Here is a 16,215-nt window from a genome sequence, read left to right as displayed (position 1 = left end):
TTATCAGCAGCTCCCACAACGCTATGCTTTGATTACCTTTTTATCATTTATTAATGTCTTGTACAGAAGTGGTGCTGTATAAAGTTCAAATGCATAATTTGAAGTGTTTTTATTCACTTTTGTCGAGCTGGTTTTTAATTGTAATTTTAACATTGTATTTTAGCGTTCCAAATTGTATTTTATTTAGCTTGGATGTGTCCTGTATTTTTTTGCCTTTATTTGTAAAAATGTATTTTAACCATATTTTATCCTCCCATACTTTCATTTATAGTTGTTTCATTTTAAAAATGGACATATACATTGTAAATAGCACAGCCACCTTATGTAGATTACAGTTACATATGTTATATATGCTTTATACTGTATTTTTTTATACTTTGCACTATGTACAGTTCTTTTTATGAAACGGTTTTGTGCAGTTGTACAGTTCAGTTCTCTGTATTTTTTTTGTACATGCAATACTTTGTTTACTTTTCAACAACCTCACTCCTTTCAATTTTGCTGCTGTAGATTGCAAATTTCATCATTGTGGGATAATAAAAGGCTTTCGGATTCTGATTTTTGTCTTGCATTTTCCATTCATGCATTTGAATGCATTTAATGTACAATCTCATTCATAATCATAAACATGTGAAAAACTGTCGAGTCAACATAGTTTAAGTCCTTTTCACTCAGATGTTTTAATTCCGTCAACAAAGCAAATACAATACGTCTCAACACAAATTGTTACATTTTACAAATGCAACTGAAGCCATCGTTGTTTTGAACAAATCATTTAAATGTGTGCGTGTATGCGTAAGTGCACACACACGCTTCATTCATCTGTCAGCGAGACATCTTTTTCCTCTTTTCAGTTTCAAAATTGATCTTAGAAATTGAAAAACAATGCATCACAGTGTCATATTTGGGGGACTCCGCTACCTTGTTTATCTGAAAGCCATGGACACAGAGAACTAATCATTTGCTAACACATTTGTGTCTACACTGATTTAAAAGCTTTTTGGCAAGAGGCACCACTTTTTTTTCTTCTTTTTATTTACTTTTTTTCCCATTACAATATGTATCGGAAAGTATACATAACCTACTGACTACTTCCCCCTATCGGTCATGTAGTGCAAATCGCAGGAAACAGTTCTGGCCCAAAGCGACAAAGTGTAGGAAAAACAAATCTAATATAACCTCCAAAGAGAGGAAAATACTCACTGTGGCAAAACTGCACTTCACATTCCACCAACATAGAAATACATTAAAAAAAAAAGACGACACGCAAAGACTCTATAACACAAAGCGATTCTGTTATTTGATAAATTGACAAGTATGAATGGTCACCAGGTGATGTTCAAATACAGGAGGATATGGATAGCCGTTTATTAATTTATTCAATATCCTTGACATCCAGGGTAAGGTGACTCGTGTCATTGTAACATAAATTTGTCCGAATAGCTCTTGTCCAGTGTGCAGAAATATCATACATTCGTGGTAGGTAGGAGTGGAAAGGGGACTGATTGCTCCTAGTAAGTCCCTCACACAGTCCCTTGACCTCTGACGATAAATATCGAGGAAATTAAAATTAAACAGCTTTCCATATGAGGGTAACGTTGTTCCAGAGCATGTCGCCATCCCTCACGCCATTTTGATGAGATTGTCTCAAAGTCTTTACTTTTCCCCATTATTACGGTGGTATTTCACATATGACTTAGAAGGGCGTTAAACATGGAAATCAGAGCTGCAAGACCTCTGGTTTTTGTTTTGTCCTTTTGCACAAAAACAAGCATTTTTAACTAATTCACTGCCATTCACAAATTTATTCGGGAATTGAAAATATAGCAGTGACATTCCCAAATTGTTTGGGGTTTTGTTTTTCCATACATGGGTGCCGATAAAGCGCTGGCAATGTTTTTTCTTTTCCACAAGGGGGTAACATTTCCCTTTTTTCTATATTAGCGCCTTCCTCCAGTTGTTGTTAAAGTGCTATATAAACCAATATGTATGTATCACATTGTATTTTGGACATCTGCCCTCATTTCAAGCTCATATAACTCCAGATCCATATAATTTAGGAATTAACTCTTTTTTTCTGAAGAAAGAAGAGAGTACGTTTTATTATGCTGTACTGAATATTTATGTAGTCCTAAAACTCAATATTCTGTGGGCCCTGGAATTCAAGTGACAATGAGAAAAACCCTGGCACTGGAGAGGACACATTTTGGACAGTGAATGAGTTAAGACTTCAAAAAGCTTGTCAATCACATAAGGATCCCACAAATTGGCCTCATCAGAGCTGTAATAGAAGACCTATGAGTGATCCGTGCAAAACACAGATCAATGCAGGTCAATGAAGCTGTGTGACTTTTCACACAGCGGCGCCACATCATGCAGCTGGGTCATTCGGTAACACCCGAGGTCTCATCTGCTGATGTCAAAAGTTGCTTATTTTTGCTCTTTGTGATGATATAATAACATTTCATTAGCCTCCATAACTTGTCATAGAAGGTTTCCAATCACGGTGGTCCCTACTGAATTCCAATGGAAATTGACTGGAAACAAGAAACCGCAGATTTTTCCGGTTCACAATCAAAGAGAAGCCACTGAAATCTTCACGTAAAGGGGTTTAAAGTCCTACTACCAAAATGGCAGCGACACTGGACCACAATCCTCACCTACCCATAATCGGATTTCCTCCAGGATGGGGATCCAGGACTGCTACAGGTGCAAGTCCTCTTGCAGTAAAGGCTGCGACATCTCCCTGCTGGCATGTTTGAGCGATGGCAGCTGCTTGAGCGTCACCTGCTTCACAAACACCATCAGGAAGCACAAGACCAGCAGCAAGCCCAGAAGGGAACCCACCACCACGGGGAAATATGAAGGCCGCACCCGCCCCGCAGGGGTCGGGACGCCGGGCGGGGACAACGTGGGCTCCGGCTGCAGCAAGTCCCGAACGTTGGAGAAGGACCCGTTGTTCGGCAATGGCGGGATGGCCAGGATGTGGCACATGAGGGGGTATAAGTCCACAGAGTGCATGGTGGGCTTCACGTAATTCTGGCGGAACGCCGGACCACGCGCCAAGAAGACAGGCTGCATGCTGCGCAGGGTGTTGTCGTAGCCGTGATTTCCCACTGAGGAGAGAAGAGACCACAACTAAACAAAAAATGAATTCTTGATGCTGGATGACCTTCAACTTGGCTGGAGCAAGGTTATCATGGATAATAAAAATTAACAATATCTTAAAAAACGTTTTTTGTCTAGGTTCGGATTTCATTTTAACTGCATACATTTTTTAGTTCAGTATTCCCTTGCTACTTCAAGTTTGATTATTGCGGCTCTTGCTGCATAGCGGATTTTTTTCAGACCTAAAAAAAAAGGCCGCAAATGGCAGCAAAAGTCACAACAATAATAATACATTTCATTTCTAAGCGCCTTTCAAAACTCTCAAGGTCACTTTACAGTCACAATACAGTACAGACACTCCCCTACTTACGAACATTCAAGTTACGAACAACGGTAAATACAAACATTTTTGTAGTAACATATGTAGTATTCTCTCCAGTTATACATATCTTTATAGAGCATATATTTTATTAAATGTTTATTTTTCAGTATAAACCAATGCAAGTTACTTATACAAGCCTTAAGCAGGCTTATATAAATCTCGAACATACTTATATAAGCCTTAAACATACATTCCATACAAAATATAGTACTGAAGCAATTTACGAACGAATTCACCTTATGAACGACCGCTCGGAATGCATCTCGTTTGTAAATTGGGGAGCGTCTGTACCGTAAAACAACAGCGGGTCACAGAATGCAGCATGCAGCATTATTTCTCTCCTCTTTCATCTAGAACTGCTTCATGTCACAAAGAGGGTACAGCAAGTGCTGAAGAATGAATGACTCTGTGTCTTAGTGTTGTCATGCTCTTTGTTATTGAGTTTTTTTTTTTTTACTTCAAGATGGCGCCGCGAGAGTGGCTGCCCTTCCACCAACTCCTGTATTTTGTTTTTCTACTTCTTTCTTTCCTTTCCTCTTCCTTTCATAACTTTGCTATTGTGAAATGTAAATGTCTCCAATGCGAAACAAATAAATGTCGTCCAATCCAATTTTGATTTATTGTTATTATTTTTTTCTTATTCATCCATTTTGATGCAATACTGTGGTGTAAATGCACAAAACCGAACATTAGTTCAGTAACCAAAAACATTGGTTTCTGCCAGACGTGAAAAAAAATGTTTCCACTCCAGTGCCAGGGTTTTTGCCATTGTCACTTGAATTCCAGGACCCACAGAATATTGAGGTTTCGGACTACCTAAACATTTTTAATGCTAAAATACATTGAAATTAAAAGCATTCAAACCCATAAGAACTAATGCGTTCAATGCGGTATAGTTTTCACAGTTTCCACAGTTCCATTTTAAAGTACGTACGCTGATTTCCATTTACAGGTACTTTGGTGTACTATTATTAGTTCCTGGGCAGCACCGTGTAAAAACTGTCTAAGAGATGAAAGGAATTCTCCTTGACAACTAACCTGATAAAAAATGTCAGATTTTTGGAAACAAAGAGGAAACTTACACCCACATGTTCTCCTACTGCTCTTCATAATGACATCAGGATTCAGTTCTTTGTTTAAAAAAAACTAACTCCAGGAAAGCTAAGAATAGAACAAACGCTGTGCAGACAAAAGAATTTGGCGAGACGTACGCATGAGCGGTGTGCTCCTGTTCTGCACGATGGTCCATCCCTCCCGAGCCTCCAACAGGATGGGCATGATCCTGGCATTGTGGCGGTAGTGAAGGCGTTTGGGGATGGCATCCTTGAGGTAGACCGCCATGTAGGGGTTGGCATCAACCAACTTGTCATATACCTCGTCGTGCTTCCCTGCAAAGAAAAAAAATGCTACTATTGTTTTTTTGTTTGGGAGCGAGTTTCGATGTCAGGAACAATACATGGCTTGTTGGTGCAGTCACAAGAGTCAGTCGGGAGTCACAATGGCTTACCTTCTTTCGGCAGTATTCCCACCACGGGACTCTTGTCTACCCAGGTGTACAGGTCTCTGCTCACATACTGGTCCAGTTCTATGATCTTATCGGCAAAAAGCTGTGTCATACCGTGGTCACTTGTCACCACCAAGTTCACCCTCTCATACAGGCCCGCCTTCTTAAGCTCGTTGCGCAGGAAACCGAGTTTCTCATCCACGTCGGCGATGACGGCGTCCATTAGGGAACTCTCTGGCCCGAAATTATGTCCACTGTCGTCCGGTTCTTCCCAGTATAGGATTCCGAAATCCACAGCCTCCTCCTCGGGAGCAGAGAACCATTTGACTATATGCTCCACCCGGGTCTCAAAACCGACCGAGGCATTGTAAGGGAGGTAGCGAGTCGGGAACATTCCGTGGATCTTAACATCGGAACCGGGCCACATAGCAGCGGCACTTCGCATTCCAGACTTCTGGATGGTCACCCACAGGGGCACCGCTTGCTCCCACCATTGGGATTCATAGAAGGTGTCTGTATCCATCGAGAAGGAGCGGTTGATGACCAGGTCAAACATGTCGTTAGCGACAATGCCGTGCGTCTCAGCGTAGAGGCCCGTCACCAGGCTGTAATGGTTGGGTAATGTCTTGGTGATGTATACGTTCTCCACCTGTTCCACTGCCACGCCTTCTTCCATCAAGATGTGGAAGTTAGGTGTGGGAACGCGGTCCACATAGTCCCAGCGGAAGCCGTCAAAGGACACCAGGAGAAGCTTGGGACGCTCTGACGAGTCCTGGAGAGAAACTAATGGCGGTATGAAGGACCACAAGAGGACCAGAAGGCCCAAATTGCCATGCAGGAGAAGGCCCAGCATCATGTGTAGAAACCTTTGAAACACACAAGACATGGTAAGCCTTTACTAGCTGTCTGTCTTCTGTACTTGTTTTCATGTTTTATTTTGTAGACGGTTATTATTAGCAGTTAATCAGTTTTTTTAGCTTTTGCATGCCAGCTATGTCTGCCAAAATCAAAGTCATAACGTCAAAGTCAGCTTTATTCTCAAATATGCGATCACAATGTACCCCCATCTCTTGCTGTTTTTAGTCTTAATTGTCACGTTTTGGTTTGCAACCAAAAGTTGGTACTGTAGGGCCCCGCCTGCAAGTGCACAGGTGTTTGTTATTTTAATCTGTGGCAGTTTAAATGGTTTCCCGTACGACCATTCGTGTCGTGTCATTGTTTGTTTCACCCTGTCAGGTTCCGTCTTTTCATGTTTTCGTCGTGGTTTTGTTTGCTGCTTTGGACATTTTTGTTCTGATGACTTTGTTGTTTGAGATTTTGTTCCTGCTGACTTTATTTAATACAATTTGTCAAATACACCCTGATCCTTCCTCCTGCCTGCATTTTTGGGGTCCAACACCACCCACCATCTTGCAAATCGCGACATCAATGACAGCTATATAACCATTAGTCACATTAATACTCAATGTAATTAATGGAATTTGCTTTTCCCACCAGCACCAAAGTCCTGTGGATGAGATGTGGTGTAATTCAGAGCAAGAGGCGGTGAAGGTCCCCAGCAACTGTAAGTGTCAATAATAGTCATTCCCAAGGAGGAGAGACTACGTCTGAATATTGTTCTGCCTGTGTGCTCCTTCGCATGTACGTAATACATATTTACAGGTTATTAATTAACATTATATATATATATATATATATATATATATATATATATATATATATATATATATATATATATATATATATATATATATATATATATATATATATGCTAAATTTTATTCTTCTTAGGTCATTTCACATTGTCAGCTATTAGCATCAAGCCTTTCTTTGGAAGTATATAATGGTTCGATTGAACATGTTGACATTTAAATAGACAATGTTTTTTTCTGTTGTTTAATGCTTTAAGTTTACAGTAAAGTTCAAATGCCAAAAAATCAACCAAGCATGCGTTGACACTTAATTGCAAATCTTACAAGTGTTACGTGAAGTCTCTGTGATGGGTAAACCGGTCATGTCAATTATTTACCGTGTTATAACGACACATGGTGGGCCTGATATGCACTGCCGCGATAAACGGGGGTTCGCCTATATTAGTAAAATACGCTACAGTTGATGTGATCATTAAAACAATGTGCAGATATGATATTAGATGATCAGTCAAACGTGCACACACGAGTGGTCAATAACTCAGTGGCGAACATTACAGTGCACCAAGGCAAAAAGACAAGACGGGGATTATCCGCCACCGGGTTATATTTGCTCCAGACATTTTGGACCTTTTGCACCGTGTGCACACTGAATCAGCGAGTCCACATCGTCGAACAAACAGGGAGAAAAGCACATCATGTTAATGTCATAAAAAGCAGGATCACCAAAAACCTTACCTCGCTATCTGATCGATGCACTGCGTGCGTACTGAGATAAACACCCCAACTCTGCTGACCGCCGGAAGGAAGCGCCGCCTATTTGGCAGCCTTCACGTATTTGTTGAGTATATTTATATTCCAACGCGGTTCAGGCATGGCAACAAAGCAAACCTTCAATCGAATGCATGATATCCCTGCATGCGTGCATGGATAGGCGAATGGATGGATGTAAATGAAATGCCGTGTTCTCTCAGTGCACTGTGACTGACAAGTGCGACGCTTCTATGACGTAATACGGTCTCAGCGCCAGTGAAGGCGGGGGTTGCAGAAGGTTAAAAAAATATGCAGACAGAAAACTCAAGGCAGGTTTATTTTGTATTTTGCATTTTGAACACTTGCTGGCGCCAGTTGCATTGACCAACAAAACAAGATAGTTAAAAGCAAAGTAGAGAAAAAAATAAAACATACAATGCAAGAACAATATTTTTATATATTTTTTTTTATCGAAATGTTTTTTTATCTCAATGATATAGAGTGGAAAATGCAGTTCGAGGAAGAATAGGAGAATTTCACAACCGCAGCTCGCAGTACTGAACGTGTCCACACAATGGTAGTCAAAGCCTTGTTTTGGAGTGTCATGTCGATGCTTATTGCATTTATAGTAATAATAATAAACATTATTTATCAACGCCTTTGAAACTCTCATGGTCACTTTACAGTCACAGGATAAGAATATTTTTTTTCTGTACTCAACCCGGTAGTGGAAGTGTACACCACTAATGCAAAGGTGTGTTTATAATAATAATTATTATTAATATTATTCTCATTATTATAAAATAATTATTATTATAATTTCAGTTATAAGCACCTTTCAAAACTCTCAAGGATACTTTACAGTAACAGGAAATGTTTTAGTTGAGATTTTATCCATAAACCAACATCAAGTTGCACATAATTGTGAAAGGAAATTAAATTATGAAACCAAATGTGTGACACGGAGACAAGGAGAGGGACACCTAAAGTACTTTGTTTTGATTGTTTTCCTTGTGAGTTAACTTCTCTTAGAGATTAATCTTACCTCCACATGTTTTATGAAATGTACAATTTGACTTGAATTATTTCCCCTGGAACTCAATATTGAGTAATGAAAACCTACTTATGTAACTGAACAACAGCATCTAGGCCATAATTTGAGGAAATATGTTTACCAATCGCTCTTTATATTGATTGTTGCATCTTTGCTAGCATTGTTGTTGAAAAAAAGAGTTTCATGATCTGCCTTCAATGCTCCAGTCCTGTCCAAAAAGTTCCACAAAGATATTTCAAACAAAAGGCAAACATTGTCTGGTTGATAACATGAGATCCAGTGTTCTATACGTGCAAATTCTACACATTTCTACACGAGCTTGATGTATTACACGTGTGCTCCTCATTGTGTCATTCAGCTGATATTGCGCTTTTCCACATGCGCACGCTTCATGAGAAGGATTTTTTCGGTTTGTTTTGTTTGCAGGGGGAAAAAGGCCCTTTGTCATTTTGTGGTAGTCACTACACCCTTCTGCTTGTGTGACGTTGCACACAAAGGTCGAGCCTTGAGGTTCAAAGGTTATGGATGTTGTCAGGATAAAATTTGACTGTGAGAGAGTTACATTTTAGATGCGCGACATGTGTACTATTACATTAAGATGATTACACTTTACCAAGCATTATCATGATCAAGGCTTCTGCAATACATACATTTCTGGGAAAAAAAAATGCAGCGGCCTATTGGTCTTTTGCATTTGACTTAGCATGATTCCGACTTTATCTTGGTTTCTCTCCCTGGTGCTTTCTACTATCTTTATGACTGATTTATTCCCTGTATAGGAATCATAATGAATAATTTACTAATCAAAATGAATAATTCCTGTATCATTTTAAGTGTTTTTTGTCTTTTCATTCATGCTACAATTATGGTGTTCCTTTGTAAAGCCGTATGAAAACATTTTGTGAATCTCTGGTGCTACACAAGTCAACTTGCCTTGCCCAACTGAAAACACAACTGCACTTATTGTTTTTTTAGTTGTAGTGTGTTGTTGCAGTTTTTTACAGTTTATTATGGTTTCACAGGTCCATACAGTCAATAAAAAGAAAAAAAACATACATCTCACTTCTGTAATGTGTTTTGGTGGAATTTAGCCATGGTGATTGCTCACTTCCACAGCATGCACACAAACCATCACATCATCCGATGGACATGCTGCAACGCACTTAGTATTGCGTCAGTTTTCCTGGTCCTTTTGTTGTTATTGATGATGATGTTTTTCAGACCACTCAACAATACCCTCCGACTGGATCCAGAGTCGCCTAGACCCGATCCGGCATGGTTGTCATCTCTCGGCTTGAGGGAGCAGTGGGCAGGGTCCAATCCTGGCCACCAAGCCAATCGTATGCGGTCAGTGCCAGCTGTCAATCAAAACACACTTGATGCTCTTATTTACATGGAGATAGTGACGACCAATGGGGAGTCAGCATGGGAAAAGATTTGGTGCGTGCTGGCCAATAGTGTGGTGAGGCACAGAGTTTTAGGGGAGTGTTCAATCATCAACATATACATCAAGGTGCTTTTTTAGATATCGATCCTCTTTTGCACGCTAGTTGTAATTATCCAACCGTGCGGACTTTTCAAGGGTTGACCTTTTAGCTTCAGCGTCGCTCTTTTGGTGCTTTTTTTCGTTCACAAGCAACATGCCGAAAAGGAAGGTGAGTGTCTGCCTGCTGCTGCTGTTGAGGTCCAGTCCGCTTTGCAATTTTCGCTTTTCTACACGGCATCATGCATCCGATCAAGTCAAGTGCAGGTTTGAAAACGTGGAATTTCTGTCTCCGTTATTTTGTTTGTTTGTTTATATTTTTAGCCCACCGCTTCCGTGTTATCATGCACAATGTCACGAGGGCGCGCCAAATGGATAATGGCCAAAATAGACAACGGGTTGGACTGCAAACCTGAATGATGTCATATTTCGACAAATTCCACATTACACGAGAAAAGATGTACTCGGATATATTCTGCCATCTTTATGCATGTTTGTGTACCACCTGGATGCTACCATTGTGTATCAGGGGGGTCTTTGGGCCCGTACTAAGCCAACACTATGTGGATCATCCTCGCTCTTTGTGTGCGATGTCACGCATGCGCGTAGAGCAGCACGTCTGAGTAATTCCATGATGTTCGAGGCTATCTGCACATGAAAATAGTATACATTTCAATGCCATATTGCAAACGATGGAAAATATACGGTATTTGTTGATCATATTGCGATTTTTATGCATGCATATTGTTTTGCTTTGCTACGGTTTGAGGCAGTGGTGTGCAAGGTGGGGGGTGGTAACCACCTCAGGGGCATCTACAGCATCCCTTCACCTCAAAACGTCTTCAACTCGAAGAACAAATACACCTTAACAGTAGTGGGCCGCCAGGGCCTGCAATGCCTTCTCTGCTGGCCTAAAATATCAGAATCACAACTTATGTGAATTATATTTTGTCCATGCATTCTTATTGAATAATTTCAAATTGTCTATCAGCTTCCTTTCACATTGCTTTTCCCCTGTCGTGCTGGTTACAGATGTACTTTTTTTTACGTATTTAAGCATTTAACCAATCACATTTCAACTATCATTTGTTACCAGCGTCAGAAATATACTGCACGCCTTCACAATCAGTTCTGCAGGCCTTGAATAATAAAAATCAATCTTGGTGGAACTGTTGCTTTAACCCATCAGAGTTCCAGTTGACAACTCAAGGCCTGCTGGAATGCGCTGGTAACATCAGAGTTTTTGCAAACTATGACCGGCTATTCACATGATTGACTAGTGACTCGCCAATCATAGTATTGCTTCTGATAAGAGCATACTGGCCAGAGCTAGCACACTGTATCTGTAGCGAGCTGCATAAGCAAATATATTGTTGTGTTGATTTAATAGTGGTTTTGTCATCCCACAATGGCTGAAGTAGGAGAAAAAAGTTATTTGGTTGCAGATATACAGTTAAAGCCATTTTCAAGATAGACTTTTCAAGGATAGATGGACATCATTAAGGTTGGACGGTTCCGAAGTAGCAAACATAGCAAATAATATTGCAAGGTTATCATGAATCCACACGTTCATAGTAAAAAATAGAACAGTTTAATGACAGTATTTCTTAAGTTTCTTCAAGTCACAAGTTATTTCCTGGCCAAAGGCATCCTCTAGTGGACATGTAATAATATCACATCACACTCGCAGCTGTCGATTGATTTCGACATAGCACTAATGAAGGCCGAGGAATGACATGCACGGAACGTCACTGCATCTTAACATTCCTTGCATTTTTTTTTAACCCTGTTTGTTTTTGACACCCTCTTAATTTTCACTTCGCTGCAGAGAGGGTGAAGCTGGTTTGCAATGACATTTTTTTACTCACAACACAAAACAAAAAACAAGGTTCCCAAGTGCTGATTATTCACCTGAAATAGGTGTAATTTAGGCCACTTGTGAAACAAATTACTGCTCTACCTCTTTCTTGCTTAGTGTGCGCAAGGTTGTAATCCAGATTATTGTAACTCTGTTTGTGTACGTTTGTGTGTGATTGTCATAAAACATGTAATGTTCTGACCCCAACATACTCACTGTGCTCTCTCTAGCAGTCTCCGGAAAACCTCGAGAGCAAGGAGAGCTCCAAGGTCACTAAACAAGAGGTAAATTTAAGGGCGTATCGTGTGTGTGAGAATGCCGTGGGCTCACACATGAGCTTTTGTGTGATTTTCTCTTATCATGAGAGGCATTCTAAAAGTGAGAAGATCAGGTAAAGACACGGGCTGTAGAAGTTCAACTGATATGTCTTTCTCTCTTTCTGTCGCTGTCTCTTGCTCTTATTGATCATCTTAGCCCACCAGGAAGTCAGAGAGGTTGCTAGCAGCGGTAAGTTTGGTCCACTTCTTGCTGTCTTCACCACTATTTTTTTCCAGTCTCCCAATTTTTGCATGGATGTGTTTGTTTTGTTATGTATTTTCCATGTGTGTTATTTTTTTTGTCCAGTGTGGTACAATAGAAGATAATCTATAATCACAAAAACTAAAACCAGAACCACCCAAAAAAATATTAATACACCAAAGTTTAGCCACTCTTATCCTTCCAAATTTGTGGGAACTGTTTTTGATTAGTTTGATTTGGAAAAATGCCCCAAATCTGCAAAAACATTGTTGTGGATTCTCCGAAATTTTGTGTGAACAATTTCCAGAAGGCTGCTTCACCACACAGCTGTTTTTTTCTATGTTTACACTATCACTGGTATCTGGCGGAATCTTCGTACTTCCAAAAATCTTCACTCTCAGGCGACACAAGAAATAGCACAAATATTCAACTGTTATTGTTAATAGTAGGTAGTAGTAATAAATGTCATTTTTCTGCGCCTTTCAAAACTCTCAAGGACATTACCACTGATGGGTTAAAAGTGATCGTTCGTTCCTGGTTCATCGCTCTTCAGGGTGTTAGAAGTGGGATGGTGAAATCAGCAGGAAGCCAGGTGTTGAACAGAATAAATTAATTTAATCTTGTAGACAGCAGGTACATTGTGAGGTCGGTTGAGCGGAGACAGAGAGAAAAGTAGACGCGCTGGGAGAGCATTTATATAAGACAGACAGAATGTGATGTATAAGATGTGACGTATAGGATGCGACATCATGTAAAGGCAGGCAGGATATGACGTATCAGGAAGTCCAAGAAAAACAAAACGATGCAAAAAGATGTTTAAAGATGTTCGTATAGCGAATTACCCCAACAACCACTATTATTGACTACTAAAGCAATCCATTTTGAAATAATTTGTTTTACAATCATTTGTAAAAATAACACGTAGACTGAACAATACCGTAGAATTATGGGAATATTTTTGAACCTACCTAAATTTAGACAGGTTTCGGCCAGACGCCAGTGAATACTGTCAAACTCTGAATGGTGTATATATACCTGTTCAATGTAATGTGCATGTAAAATGTTTCGCCGTTGGAGCCCTATCAAATGTACTTTCACCCCCCTCCCTTTCGGGCACACGGAAGACAAATTGACTCATGACTACCATATTTTCCAGAGGATAAGACGCACCCCCAATCAATGGAGTATTTTGAGATGTTTTCCATATATATATAAGGCGCATCAGACTATAAGGCGCATATTCATTGAATGAAAAATAGTTTTCCAAATATAATATATAAATACATCAAAGTTTAAAGCATACCACATAATAATAATAATAATAATAATATTAATAATAATAATGATAATTATAATAATACATTTAATTTCTAATTAGAAGGTACTATAATGGAGGCTGGGGTTATGCACAACTTCTACAGGTAGAAATTGAGTCACTGGTTGCTCACAGCAGTTGTGAGACCTGTTGTGGCTCAATATTACTTCACATGTAAGGCGCAGGGTCATCTTTTGAAGAAAATCAAGGCATTTGGGTGCGCCTTATACACCGGAAAATACGGTAATTTTGAATCTGTACTTCATCTGAAAGATTTCAATGACCTTTTTTCAAAGGAGTCATCATAAATTGAAATGTGGATCATTGATCAATTGCTACCAAATTTAAAGCATCATTACAAGACAGCCGGGTGGCTCTCATTGGATGGAATTTGAAGGCACAAAAAGAGAAATGTAGATGAAAAAAAAGGTGTCAAGAATGATCCAACTGGGTCATTCAGTCTAACCAGCTTCTGTCGGTCCTTCAGAAGCCTCCACTGCCAAAGCCTGAGGCCAAAGCCAAGAAGGTTGTCATCAAGGTAAATAAAGCACACACACACTTTTAAAAATTATGACATGTCCAATCTTAACAAGCATCGCTTTCCTTTACATTTTACCCATATTGCTGATCAATGAATTGATAACTAATATTGTTTCTTTAAATGATTTCTTCAACAGAAGGCAGCTGATGAAAAGGGGGCGAAGGCACGGAAGGGCACCACCAAAGGGAAGAAGGAAGACGGCCCTGCCCAGAATGGAGACGCCAAAGCAAACGAGGTTGGAAATAAACCCAAAAACACACGACAGCAACAAAAAATGGAGCATTTATTGACTGTGTGTTTGTTGTCTCAACACATCGCACCATATGCATGCGCGCACAGATCCTTGTGTGTCGTCCATCTGTTAGTGTGTCTTCCATCAGAAACTCAGTTGCCTCTACCGTGTCGGTGCGAGGGCAGACCGAGACAGTCAGAGTGAAGGGTATGCAAGAGTGTCATGCTAACCCACATTTTCATGGGCCCTACTAACTTCATTGCTTCATCTTTAGAATAAAAGTGTTTTCACCCTGCTGATTTTGTTAGCCAAAAACATCTTCCTGTCGAACTCTTTAACTTCCTTTCCTTTAACTCTTTCACTGCCATTCCCGAATTTATTCGGCAATTGAAAAGCATTACGCGGAGTGCCATTCCCGAATTTGTTCGGGTTTTGGTTTTTCTTGCGGTGGGTTGCCGATAAAGCGCTGGTCAGGCCTCAGGCAATGTTTTTCCCTTCCACAAGGGGGCAGCATTTGCTTTTTAATCCATGTTAGCGCTTTGTTACAGCCTCAGCTGTTGTTAAAGCGCTGCATAAATCAATATGTATTGTATTGTATTTTGTACAGCCGCCCCCATTTCAAGCTCAGATAACTCCAGATGCATATAACTTGCAATTTAACTCTTTATTTTGCTGATGAAAGAAGAGAGTCTAAGGTTTCTTACGCTGAATTGAATGTTTATGTAGTCCTAAAACTCAATATTCTGTGGGTCTTGGAATTTGAGTGAAAATTACAAAACCACTTGCACTGGAGTGGACACATTTTTGCCTTGTCTACCAGTGAATTAATTAAGTATTGATGTGTAAATGGTGGCAGTGGAGACTTTGAATCTGACGTCATTTTCCCTCACATCCTTTTCAACGGCATCAATTTAAATTCTGCAGGCCTTATGTCACATATGTCCAATATAGAAGTAATAATAATAATACATTTTATTTATAAGCCTATTTCAAAGCTCTCAAGGACACTTTATAATCAGAAAACAGGGACACAAATAAAACCACAGATAAAAAAAGTACTCAAATTTCAAATTCTAGCACTTAAAAGGTTGGATTGCCGTGTTTTCCTATCTTGTGATTGTTTGCAGTGTTTTGCAGCAGTGGTCCCCAACACGGGTGAAAGAAAATAAAGGGGTGTTCCTTTCGGTTTATTTATTGTCAGTGGCTGAAAAATATTTTATTTTGAAATCCATCTGGATTTTCATCAACATCCTGATTTGGACCAGTCGTATAACAATGTAAACAAAAAGTCTTGATTTTTGCTGTGTTTACCTGCAGGCAACTGAGGCCGTTGAGGAGGCCCCTGAGGACAAGGCGTGAAAGCAGCAGTTCCATTTTTCCCCCTCTTTTTTCCTATTTTTTTGTAGACTTGTGATAGATGCTAGAGATGAACAACCAGCGTTTCTTGAAATCCATAAAATTTCTCCACATCCTTTAACTTCCAATACTACCATTACAGTTTTATTTTATTTTTTTGCTGTAGAACACCTGCAGCATTTTTTTAACAGTTCTTCCTTTATAAATTGGCCCCTCGCTCCTTTTTATATGTGTGCTCGGTTGGACGCGATGGTGGGTTTGTTGTGTTTGACTTCCCCAACTGTTTCTTCTCTCCGATAGTCAACCCCCACCCAACCCCTACACCACCCTTTTCCTAATTCCCTGGTCCTGCAGCAGAGTGACAAAGCAATAAGCGGGCAATGCGGTGCTCAATTGGCCTCATTCTGTTGGGAGAGTACAGTATTTTCAAATAAAAAAATAAAAAGTTGACACTTTGTTTT

General features: G+C 39.8%; 2 protein-coding genes across 4 annotated transcripts; one reads left to right on the top strand and one right to left on the bottom strand.

The window, feature by feature from the left end:
* Positions 1-661: 661 nt before the first annotated feature.
* enpp5 (ectonucleotide pyrophosphatase/phosphodiesterase 5) lies at positions 662-7,633 on the bottom strand. Its single transcript, XM_089021674.1, has 4 exons — positions 7,382-7,633; positions 4,998-5,860; positions 4,702-4,878; positions 662-3,116 (listed from the first exon to the last, which is right to left on the bottom strand). The coding sequence occupies exons 2-4, from the start codon at positions 5,848-5,850 to the stop codon at positions 2,704-2,706; spliced, it is 1,443 nt and encodes a 480-aa protein (XP_088877800.1). The 5' UTR covers positions 5,851-5,860; positions 7,382-7,633; the 3' UTR covers positions 662-2,703.
* Positions 7,634-9,907: 2,274 nt separating this feature from the next.
* Positions 9,908-16,214, top strand: hmgn3 (high mobility group nucleosomal binding domain 3). Of its 3 annotated transcripts, none has more exons than XM_089021752.1 (7): positions 9,908-10,105; positions 12,025-12,075; positions 12,266-12,298; positions 14,113-14,163; positions 14,303-14,401; positions 14,506-14,605; positions 15,716-16,214. In XM_089021752.1, the coding sequence occupies exons 1-7, from the start codon at positions 10,091-10,093 to the stop codon at positions 15,721-15,723; spliced, it is 357 nt and encodes a 118-aa protein (XP_088877878.1). In that variant the 5' UTR covers positions 9,908-10,090; the 3' UTR covers positions 15,724-16,214. The 3 variants fall into 3 exon arrangements, with proteins under 3 accessions (XP_088877878.1, XP_088877877.1, XP_088877879.1); XM_089021751.1 differs by having other exon boundaries at positions 12,022-12,075; XM_089021753.1 differs by lacking the exon at positions 14,506-14,605 and having other exon boundaries at positions 9,913-10,105; positions 12,022-12,075.
* Position 16,215: the final 1 nt, after the last annotated feature.

Source organism: Hippocampus bargibanti, linkage group LG19 (genome assembly GCF_051943395.1).
Source record: "Hippocampus bargibanti isolate YZ-2025 linkage group LG19, ASM5194339v1, whole genome shotgun sequence".
NCBI classification, from domain to species: Eukaryota; Metazoa; Chordata; class Actinopteri; order Syngnathiformes; family Syngnathidae; genus Hippocampus; species Hippocampus bargibanti.
The sequence above is the reverse complement of the archived record's forward strand: the minus strand, read 5'-3'. Positions and strand labels throughout refer to the sequence as shown.